Genomic DNA, 11795 nt, shown 5'->3' with positions numbered 1-11795 from the left:
AATGGAAATTGGACTGCTGTGAGCACTTTCCAACCTTTATGCCTTTATTTTGAAAGCCAACCTTTACATCCGGTTATTCCTCCACCTTGACGAAGCTCCGCGAGGCTGCACGTCAGGTGCCACGTGACGTCAGCTCCAATAATATTAGCAGGCTGTTGGCAGAGCAGTAGGTCGAGGGTCCTCAACTGGAACCTGAAAAGTCCCTTAGTGTCCGTTTTGGTCCCAATAACATTCAAACACACCGTCGAGAGACTCAGTTCACACCGTTTATTGACCAATGTCACACACGTCAGAGGACAGAGGATATACTGCATGGAAAACATTCAAACAGGCAAATTATGATGATGATGATGATGATGATAAAACATTTACGAGTCAAAGTAACTTGGCAGAGGAGCCGTTAATCCTTTGTGTTGACCTAGCTGTAGAAAGCTGAAGGAAGTCTTGCAGTGCATTGACTGAGATTTGAACTGAAAGTTGTGTTATGGAAGGCAAGGGGTCAAAAACGCATAACTTTTCATGTGACTTGTATGTTAAATGTTGTTTGCGTGAAACAACGTGTTTGCACATTGTCTGTGTATTAAGCACACATCAACAACATTTGCCTTCAACCAACCACTCAAGAAACATCACTGACTTGGATATATCTAAGAAACAAGGGAAACTCAGGAGCCCCAATATTTTAATGAATTTTTAAATCAATATGTTGTCATTTTAAGCTCATATTACTGTGTGATGTATAATCTAATAGTTATTCGTGTAGGAAACTATGACGCACCAATGCCATGGCCCCCATTGCTAATGTAATCCTCAACTCCATGTATGTCAGACGTAACTAACTTGCTTTAATCACATCTCCACATCCAAACCTGACATGCCATGCTGGATGAGTTAGGAACTTTTAAGAAATTTTTACAAACAAAGATAATTTTTGGAAACTCTTAAAAGCCTAAAGACCTTGCAGGTAATGCACACTATTAATCTATTGTTATTATGGTAGGGCACGCCAGATTTTCTGTAGTTTACACAACCTCTTAAATACAGTAAATGGCGTAGAAACATTGAAGACACATGAAAGTCACAAGTTTTTGGCCTGATAGCGTTCCACACAAACCGGGTGGTCAACAGTATCTAGTTACTCCTTCCTCCCATGCTCTCCAGGGGTGTGTGGGTGTGTCCTTTGTAAGCCTATTCTGAAGAACCCCTAAATGAGATAACAGATTGAAAACATTTCATGAAAAAGAAAGGAATTTTGGGAAGCTTTACAAGGGTTATCTCCTCAGGTGGTGCCCAGGAAGAGAGGCACACCTCGGACCAATAGGAAGACTACAACATTCAAGAGGCTGGGTGTCGCATGGTGACGAGACACCCAAATAAGGAAGGATTAAAGCTGCAGCACAGGCTATTATTGTGACAGTCATAAGATAGCAACAGTGGTCAAAAAGATCTTCAACTTGTAACTGATTTTTGATGCACAGCTTTACAAACATTAACAAACACTTTAAAATGATCCATGCTACTAGGAAAAGCTGTAGAGTTTTCTAGTCCACACAAAGGAGCGATTGCATCAAGGGAATCACCTTAACCTATTTGACTGCGTTTATGTTAGATGTTGCTAGCGTGAATCTGTGTCACGACTAACTGCACGTTATTTCCTCACTTCCCTTTCTCTTTCCTGCACCTGCTAGACCTTTGCTTTCACGTAGCCACAAACTGTCAGTTTTTCCCCCATGTTATTGGTTATTTGTGCGTCATTTATGTCAGACTGGCTGAAAAAGTTAGCAATCTGCCACATTCGCCTCCACAGGTCGGGGTTGGCATGGAGGGTGGGGTGCGTATTGCCGTAACATCTGAATGTTTTTCTGCATAACAAAGCTGATATAATATTGCTGTGCTGTGGAACTTTAACTAACCAGACTGTGAATGATTATAACTGGTACATGGCTACAGCTCACATAACCCCAAAGCATAAGAGTGGTGTGTGTATATGTTTGTGTATATATGTTTGTGTTTGTACTTAGTTGTGTAGCCTAATTAGGATCTTTTGGTATAATTAAACCTATGTCCCCATAAAACAAATATTTATGGGGACCAATGTCCCCATAAGTCCAAAAGAGACTCATGGGAACCAAACTCTTTGGGGAGTTACATGTGGGGTGGGCCCCCTTTTTTAGGGTTTAGTTAGATTGAGAGGTATGGTGTGAATCCAGTTTTGGTTGGGTTTAGGGTTGCAAATATACTGGTAATTGTAAGGGTAAGGGTTGTTGGTAAGGCTAGGCATAAATGTCATTATACTAAAATGAATGGAAGTCAATACAAAGTCCTAACATATGTGAAAATGCAAACTTTTGTGTGTGTCTTTTAGAAAAGTACGGGGTGGGGGAGGTCAACAAAGTGCAGTCTTTGGAAAGCAAAGCCACTGAAACATTCAAGAACAAGGTGGTGAGAGTTCAGCATGTCAACTATAAGTTTGCAAGAGTGTGTGCTGTTAAGTGAGCTAACGTATCAAGGCCCAAGTCTTCAGGAGCAGTCGTGCCCAGGCTCGGGGGTCCTCTCAGCGGGTCGTCACTGCTGGCTGACCCCCATCTGCTGGTGGTCAGACCCAGGCTCCCCCTCCATGTCTGCATGGTAGTGCTCAAAGCTGTCATCTTCAATGTCTGGAAGACCTAGCAGCTAAAAGACCAACGAGAGGGGCACAGTAGAGTGTTAGCAGTAGGGATGAGCCAGTATGAGAAATTCATATAATTAACACAAAGTTTGATGATAAAAAAAATGTTTGAATGTGCAGCAAGCTTTTTTTTTTATTTTACCAAGACTGTTTTTTGTTTTTCACATATTCCCTTCTTTAGAGCAGATAACTTTGACAGGACATTTGTTTTTAAGCCCACTTGTAGTAATGGTAGAGTATAAAGTTTGACATAAATACCAACAATAGAGAGACAGGGTAAAAAAAGATTAACATTGATGTATTTTTATATTGTAGTCAAAATTTAAGAATGGTGTTTGGTATTGGATCTTTTGAATTTTGCCATTTTAGTCTCTTTTTGTATTATATATATATATATATATATATATATATATATATATATATATATATATATATATATATATATATATATATATATATATATATATATATATATATGTGTGAAAAACAGACATCTTCAGTGGAATATTTTGCATTGACTTCGTGTTCATACTTTTCTTGGCAGCGTCTCATACACACATAAACAACTGATGTTTTCTAAAATCTAACTCTTGTGCTGTACTTACTGTATGAAAATAAGGTTATGAGTCTTCATATATCTACTGATAGGAGGACAGCCAGGATATCTCATACTTTATAGGAGACAGTTAGTCCAAATCACAAACAGCCACAAATATTGGAAGTACAACTTAATTCATATAACTCTGGAGTAAATTATTCACAATTCAGTATCAATATATTTGAGATTCCACATTCTTATTATCATTTATCTCCATAATGTATGAAAATACGGACAAGTTCATAAAGGGGACGCAAATTTCAGATTTATTTTTAAGAGCTTCAGCAACTTCACCAACATTCCAGACACAATTTGGGTGGAGATAAAAGAGGGATAAGATCAGGCCAAATAAAATCCCTGTCAAAATATAATTGAGGTAATTTATTGTTTGATTCAAAAGCTTTATCCACAGATGGTAAATCTTTAACAGGAGAAAACAACACTTGAAGGCCTCATCCCCTAACATCCCAAATGCTCCGATGTCTCAGTTGTGGACAAGAACGCCAACAGTATCACTCTTTCCGAATATATAGGCCTAAAATGTAAACATAGCTTAGCATCTGGTAAAATCATTAGCTTTGGTTAATTCCTGATAGGTAGTTTAGAATGTAACTATCTTCTCTCTATAAATCAGTGACAGTGAAGCTATGTCAGACTGAGGATTAGCTTATTTTAGCTTAGCATCAAATTATAATGAGATTAAAAGGTGACCAGATTTAGCTAGGCTTTTCAAACAGCTGTCTAAAATGCTTCTAAAGCCCCTCCAAAACTATTTTTATGCTTGTTTAACTAATTCTAAAACAGTTTTTAAGAGACTTTACCCAAAACTTAGTGACAGGACCACCACTGCCAACCCTAAAGGCTCATCTGAAGTGTCAGAATCGGCAGACTTCTTCCCTATTGAAGAGTGTTGCTTTTTAAAAATATGTTATTTAGTTCAGTCTGGTATGTTTGCAGGTGTGGCTTACTAATGTCTTAAGATATTATGTATTTATCAGGTTTGAATTGTGTTATCTTGTGACCTCTAAATTGCACGAAGTAATAAGGTTATGGGTAATTATTGGATGAAATGAGATCTTAACACATTCAAGTGTTTACCAGCTTAGTTTTATATTTAACCTGCATTTTCAAAACATTAAAAAAGTCTTATTCTACCCTCTTCCATAGTAATAAACTAGGACACAGAGGTGTTGAAAACATTTGAAAAATGGTTGCTTCAAATCTTAAGTTTCTGTTTCCTAGGTTTCTTGAGTTTATTCCAGCATGGTGTCTTTTATGGGCAGAGAGAACAGAATGTATCAAGTCTGTAATCGACTTAGACTCAGCGGACAGAAGTTACTTTGCTGTGACAGTGTGTTAGGAAGCAAACTGACACAGTGAGTTGCGTGCTTTCAGTTCCTTACAGGCCTGAAGGACGTGAAGACCTTCTCCAACACCTCCAGCAGAGTCTTTTTCCCGCAGGAGGAAATGTAGTCCTGGGCCAGCTGCAGAAACGGAAGGCAGTCCTCGCTCTCGCTCCAAACATGCTGCACGCACACACACACACACACACACACACACACACGCGCGCACACGCACACACACACACACACACACACACACACACACACACACACACACACACACACACACACACACACACACACACACACGCACACACATGCATACACACACATGCAAACTCTGGTTTACAACATATTTTCAACCAAGCGCTGGCAAAGGACATAGGAACTTTGAAGACACAATCTTTTGTTCTAAAAGCAACAAAAACACCAGCAGAAAAATTAAAAAATGAAGGACATATGAGATTTAGGGATATTCAATGCATTGTTATTAAATAAAATACATTCTTATGGTAAAATCATAAAACCATCTTGTAAATCATAAATCAGCTGCTAGTTTTCTTTGAAAAATCAGCAGCATCTGATAGTATTATGAAATAGATCCCCCCTTTGTTGATTTTATTCAGAAAGAAGGATCTGGTTTACTTTGTGGTTTAATTTAGTTGTTTCAGGATTAAAGCCAACTTTTATCATGCTAGAAATCTACAAGTTTGTTTTTGTTGCCCCAATCTATTTACAGTGGATTTTAAAAGCATTAAAACACCTTTAAAATTTAACATTTTGTCAAGTAAAAATCACATACTTCAATATATTTCATTCAGGTTTGATGCAGTTGAGCAACAAAGTTGTGCAGAACTCTGAAGTGAAAAGTAAAGAATTCAAGCTTTAATTTTTCTTTTCAAGAGTAAAAATCTAAGAAGTGTGACGAAAATTATACTCTTTATGCCACTAAATAAAATCTAGCAAAGAGTGGCCTCTGTCAGATAAATGTATGTGTGTCACATGTAAATTTGTGAAGAAATTTAAAACAGGGCTGAAAAAATACGCACAAATAAGTCTTGTTTCATGTTTGTTTCAAGTAGGGATCACAGGAAACGTGGAGGAAGGAGTTCGGATCAGACGAAACCAAAATGTAACTTTTTGGCCCGCATGGACTGGAAAGCAAGTCCGAGTTGATGGGAAGCTGTGGGAAGCATAAGTAGAGTGCAATCCTGGAAAGAAACTTGCTAAAGGCTGAAAAAGACTTAAGACTGGGACGGAGGTTTACCTTTCAGGACATTCAGCCAGAGCTGCAAAGGAAGATGTGAAAATGTTGTCCAGCACAAGATATTTTGCACTAAAAAAAAATATCTGCCTCGAGATGTGCTGCAATGGACAGTAATCGAGCCTGCTTATTGAGATATGTGACCTCTTTCAATAAACACAATAAATCAGCGCTGACTAGAGATAGGCTGATATCAGAGCCAAGGCGCTCCTGAAGAAGTTGGTCAAGGCTTTCCTGGAAACAGCTGCGTGTGATGGACCACTGCAGCTATGACGCTTTGTGTACTTAACGTCCCTTCAATCAGAGTCCAAAGGTCACACTGTTAGGTTATGTATTAGTCAACTGCATTATTGGTGTCCAGTCAAGCTTGCGGTAGGAACTGTGCCTCGTACCTCGTATTGAAAATTATGACGTCTGAAGTGTTATTTTAGGCTTATCTGATTTAGGTCAGTAGGGAGTCCTGACGTGTTCTTCAGGGAAATGTTTTTTAAGCGTAGATTATTATTACAAACTATATATATATATATATATATAAACAAATGCTTCAACTTGTATCCAACAACTATTATCATTTGTAAAAGGAAAACAAAGCATATTGTAATTTGTGACTGTGTGTTCCTTATTATCTGACTTTTTGGTAATGTTTATCTCTGATGATAGAGCTCAATAATTAAACAAAATAGCTATTAGAACATATTAGGAGGAGGTTAAAGAGCTGAAGACAGCAGTTTGCTTTTATCATAATCCCTCTAGGTCACCAAACTTTCCTTATATTTATGGATCATATAAATCGATACATTTATGGATTCATATATTTAAGAATAAGCAGATCGGAGTTAGGTTTAGTTATCATTTGATAAAGTTTTTTACACAAATATTTATAAACCAGAAAAGAAGTTTGAATAATAAGACTTTGTTTATGGTGTATATTTGATAATAATTTACAACCTTCTGATCAATAATTAAAGTATTATCGTCATTTTTGCATGTGTCTACAAATATTTTTAAGCATTCACCTTTTTTCATGAGCTCATAGTTTCTAAGGTTGGGACGTCTCCTTGCCATCACTCTAATCTTCGGCTTCCTCCACAGATTCTCTATAGCAAGTGTCTACAATTGTGGCCTTCAAGAACCACCGTCCTGCAACTTCCTGTTTCAGTCGAATGTTTTACCATCTGTCTGCAGAACGTGAATACATGTTGAGGAGGTAATTCATCCACTCAGTTCCCAAACGGTGACTCTTCACTTCAGCTGGGTCACTATCAATATGTTAGTACGTTCAGTCATTAGAAACATAATGGTAAAATTAAAATAATTATTTAAATCTAAATCTGACAGAGGCATGAAAATGTTTCAGTATAACTGACTATTCTAACATGTTCAAACACGAAAGGAAAATACTTAACTCAAGTGCTACTAGCAAAAATTTAGACAACACAAATGTGGTTGCAGTCAGTAAATGCGCTATCTATTTTTATTGGTTTTATTTTTAGTTAACCATAATTTTCATAATGTAAGATTTACAATGCAAAAATATTCAAACATGGAAGACTAGGCTTGTAATGACAGAATTTCAGTTCTTGTCGGTCTGACTGACAACAGCTAACCGCATTTTAAATTGTTCATGTGGTTGATAGGCACATAGTCAGTAGAAAAAAGAAACAGTTACAAGCAGCATAAAAAGATTACGAAGACGGAATTGCAGCTGGCTAACTGTTAGCGGCTAATAATGATTTTTTTTACATTAAGTCAGGACTGCTTTAATATTCTCTAGTTCAAATTCAAAAACACTTGGGTTGGTCTAATCTGAACTGCATGCTTCAACTTCAACAAAAATGTGTTATAAAAAAACTTTGATTTTTGGAATCTGTTATTGAAAAAATAACAAGGTAGCATTTTCACTGGCTCTAGTGGAAGTTTGATGAGCGTCAGTAGATAAAGTAGAGCTTTCTGAAAAATGATTACGTGGGCACATGCCCAGGGCGGCTTCTCCTCTTGAGCGGCACGAGCTGCCAGACTAGTAAACACTTTTGCAGATGGCCTATCTCTTGCTTGAAATGCAGATTAGTATGTTTGGACTTTTTATAACAGTGGGGCAAATAAATTTGACTTTATTGAAGTGTAATTGTGTAAAAAATGCCTTATTTTAAAAATAATTAGATGATATTTGGCAGTTGTTTATGAATTTGAGTCTAGATCAAAATGCAACTCTACCACACACAATTACATAAATGTTTGACTAATGGTACAATCTACTTTAATTGTATTTATTTTTCGTATTGTATGCGTTCAACTCCGTGGCATATGGTGTGATTGTGGATATTTCCACATAAAATATTAAGAGAATATTGAGTGCAGCCTGCAGTGTCGTTGCAGCGGGTTTGAAGCTGCGCAGCAGTGAACTCTGAACGTCTGACCATGCATGTAGCCGGAGATGAGTACATGAGAGGACGCACTGCAAAGACATCTGACATGGATTAGATTACAGAGCAGGAGGAAGCTGCGAGCAGGGAGGGAGAGCATGAGGACGAGAGAGCAAAGTGGTTCTGTTGAGAGACAGTAGATCGCAGAAAGAATCCGCTGTTGTCTTGTTTGCTCGCTTTGATTAGAATCTGCTTCTTAAAGGAGAGCAGGGCCACAGGCGCAGAGACTCAGCTAAATTTTATCAGCAGCTATCTAAACTCCCCACCATGGCGCTGCTCCGACGTCCAGACGAGGCGTGCAAACACAACAGAGGCACGGTCCGTGTGACATAATGTGTTATTGACTGAACAAACGCCCCGGCTCCTGGGTCATCTCCATCTGCTCCCCCGCCCTATTGGCCCGTGTTACTGAGCGGTGGGGGGAGGAGGGGCGGATCGGGCTTCTGGGACTTTAGGACTCATAACTCCAGCACTGCATCACATGGCCGCAGGACATACAGTCAGCTCTGAGGAAACAGTTTGTGGCTGTGCTGCGTCCACCATTAGGATGTGGTGCGTCTTAGCCTGGCTGACCAGGCTGAATTTTGAGGGCCGATTCCACCATTAAGGCCTTTGCATGTGTAAAAATATAAAAATTATAATAATAATGGAAGGTAGAATAATTTGGTTGCAATTTGTAGGTTAACAAATCTGCAATTATTATGCCCAACATAATACGACTTTGACTGTTTTATTACTATAATTATTTTTTAGGACTATTAGAAATGTTTCTGCTGCAAACAGGTAGGGTGCAAACATTGATAAAGCATTTAAATGCCAGCATTGATTAGAAGGGTTGTTTGAGATTGGCCAGTTATTATTATCATTCTTCACATCAAATTAACCCTAATCTGTGTAACTCTGAAGGACAAGAAAATGACCTGAAAACTTCGCATTTGTTGGGGTTTTAATCAAGATAGATAGATAGATAGATAGATAGATAGATAGATAGATAGATAGATAGATAGATAGATAGATAGATAGATAGATAGATAGATAGATAGATAGATAGATAGATAGATAGATAGATAGATAGACTTTCTTAAATGCATAACTTGAACACAAATTAACGATAAATATCAGACTGTAAATAAAATCCAAGTATTGTGTTACGTTAATACCTGTCTTATTGTCTAGAAATTAGCACAGACTTTAACAAAATCATCTTATATCAAATGTATGAGTGCACTGACTGCAGTTTTCTCGAGAAACCCTGATCTGCCGATTTTGATTTTAGCAGATACAGAAGGCAGAGACAGGTCACATCGGTCCTGGAGGTAGATATCAGTGGATAGCTTGGTTTCACATGTAAGTGTTGGGATGATCATCCAAAATTAAGAAAATCGGGGCCGATCGATAGGTCGGCCGGTGGACTGATCCGTTATCCCCAATCAAATGCTAAACTTAATCAAAATTTGCCACATTAGAATAATTTGCAGCATAGTTAGAATGAACATTTTGGAATAACAAACAATTCCAGAATATGATGCTAACTAATATCAAGCAATTCCTGACTACAGTTATGTGCAGCGGCTGAAAATGCAAAAGCAAAAAAGGAAAGACTAAAGTGCAGAGTAAATAAATTAAGGGAAGAATTAATACAGTATATACAAAAATGAGAGAATTAAAAAAAAACAGACCAATCAAATGGAATGAATTCACAATATATTTTTAGAAAATTTAAAAGAAAACATGATATAAAAAAATGTGTTCACTCTTTTTGTTTACAATTTGAACAATTGAGATTTGATCAAACACTCATAATATCAACCAATCAACTACACGTAGTAACTCTGTATGGTCAATGCATGGAAAACACTTCAACATTGATGTCATCGCCTGTGGTTAATATAGAGCCTCACATAGTGTAAATGTTTGGCGTGCAAAAGAATTCCTATTGGGAAACTAGCTAAACAGCATTTAGCTAGTTTTAAAACTAACCCTCTGGTGTGTAGAGTAAGCTGCTGCAATTCACTTTGAGCAAAGTTGTAAAAGTGTAGAAGGTTGCTGTAGCATACTTCTTGTGTTCATTTGTAGCAGATACACTAAAGATGTCAAAAATCATTTTTTCAATAATTGATAATGCTAATATCCACATGCTACTTCTACTATCCAGTGCAAAACACAAGATGGTGACTTCTTCCTTTTAATACAGCTAAAAAAAATGTTAGTGCTCTAGTCACCCCCAAGGCGATACCGCCCTGAATAGAGAGCCATATCGAAATAATTTATAGCAAAAAAAAAGAAAAAAAAGAGGAAGGACAATATTAAACACATCTGAGAGAAGAGGTGTGAAGGCAGACTGAAATGACATCATACTGCTCACCCTCCCCTCTTATCCCGCTTCCATCACCACCACCTCCTTTACCCAGCCCATATACTCCTACAAGCGCGTACACACGCACACACACACACACACACACAGTAGCTAAGTTAAGGCCCTGCAGAAGCCCACTTACAAAGGTGTCGGTGCCGCCGGGACACAGCACATAGAAAGAGACGCCGGGCTCTGCGTAGAAGTCCAGCCGCCGCTCGTCGTTTTCCTCGGCGAAGATCAAGTCGAACGGGTTCCCGGAGCACCACTTCTCCGCCGCCTCCACCAGATGCTTGAACTCCATCCTCTGCTGTCCCTGTCTACCGTGTGTCCCTGGCTCCGGAGATCGATTTCCCCCCAAACCCCCCCGTGCCCACCCTTTGGCCGTCGCGGCGATGATGCTCAAGACGCAAAGAACAGCAGCATCAGCAGCAGCAGCAGCCTCCGCTATAGCGCATCTCCTCTGCGCGGCACCGGCGGCGAACAGCGGCGGGGTGGAGACGGCGGCTGTAGCTGCTGCTCTGCACGGTGAGCCGACCGATGGGGTTGATGTTCATCCGCCTCTCAGAGCCCCATTCCTCTCGTCCTCCTCACCGCGTTATGAAATCAGACCGTCGCATATATGCATACGCAGGAGGGACGCTGGGATAAAAAAAAAGAGAGAGAAAGAGAGAGAGAGAGAGAGAAAGAGAGAGAGGCGATGACGAACGGCTCAGCGGCCCAGCCGTCCACCGCAATCTGTCGGCTACACTGAATTAGACCCCGTGTGAAACATGGGATCATATATAAAAACATATAAGATGACGTAGCCTTCAGGATGAGCTCACCTTCTCTTTTCTTTTCTTTCTTTTAAGAAAAGTCAGCTCTGCTAAATTATTATGCATAATTTCATACGTTTTTTTTCTCGAAAAACAAATAATTATTTAAAGTTAAACAATAATTCAAGCATGATTGATGATACATTTGAATGCAACAGTATACCTAATTAATTATTCTGATACGGTTCCAGTGAGTTGAAACTAGGGGTGCACCGATTGATCAGCCATTGGTCGATACTTAAGTGACATCGATTTTATCAAGATCTTATTTAACTCTGCAAATGTCTGAACATCAGCCACTATGCTGTCTCTTGCTCTGCTGTGAAAA

At 38.8% G+C, this 11795-nt stretch overlaps 1 protein-coding gene across 1 annotated transcript; it reads right to left on the bottom strand.

Moving 5' to 3' along the window:
• Positions 1–252: 252 nt before the first annotated feature.
• On the bottom strand, positions 253–11389 carry mturn (maturin, neural progenitor differentiation regulator homolog (Xenopus)). Its single transcript, XM_008421473.3, has 3 exons — positions 10795–11389; positions 4670–4792; positions 253–2673 (listed from the first exon to the last, which is right to left on the bottom strand). The coding sequence occupies exons 1-3, from the start codon at positions 10951–10953 to the stop codon at positions 2566–2568; spliced, it is 390 nt and encodes a 129-aa protein (XP_008419695.1). The 5' UTR covers positions 10954–11389; the 3' UTR covers positions 253–2565.
• Positions 11390–11795: the final 406 nt, after the last annotated feature.

This window comes from Poecilia reticulata, chromosome 11, assembly GCF_904066995.2.
Source record: "Poecilia reticulata chromosome 11, P_reticulata-male-v2, whole genome shotgun sequence".
Lineage (NCBI taxonomy): Eukaryota > Metazoa > Chordata > Actinopteri > Cyprinodontiformes > Poeciliidae > Poecilia > Poecilia reticulata.
Note: the sequence above shows the minus strand (reverse complement) of the source record. Positions and strands in the feature narration are given on the sequence as shown.

Coding starts and splice junctions, on each gene's coding strand:
- mturn (XM_008421473.3), bottom strand. CDS start 10,953: ATGGAGTTCAAGCATCTGGTGGAGGCGGCGGAGAAGTGGTGCTCCGGG. Junction 4,793..10,794: donor CCGGCGGCACCGACACCTTT/GTAAGTGGGCTT, acceptor GTGTGCGTGCAG/CATGTTTGGAGCGAGAGCGA. Junction 2,674..4,669: donor TCTTCACGTCCTTCAGGCCT/GTAAGGAACTGA, acceptor TTGGTCTTTTAG/CTGCTAGGTCTTCCAGACAT.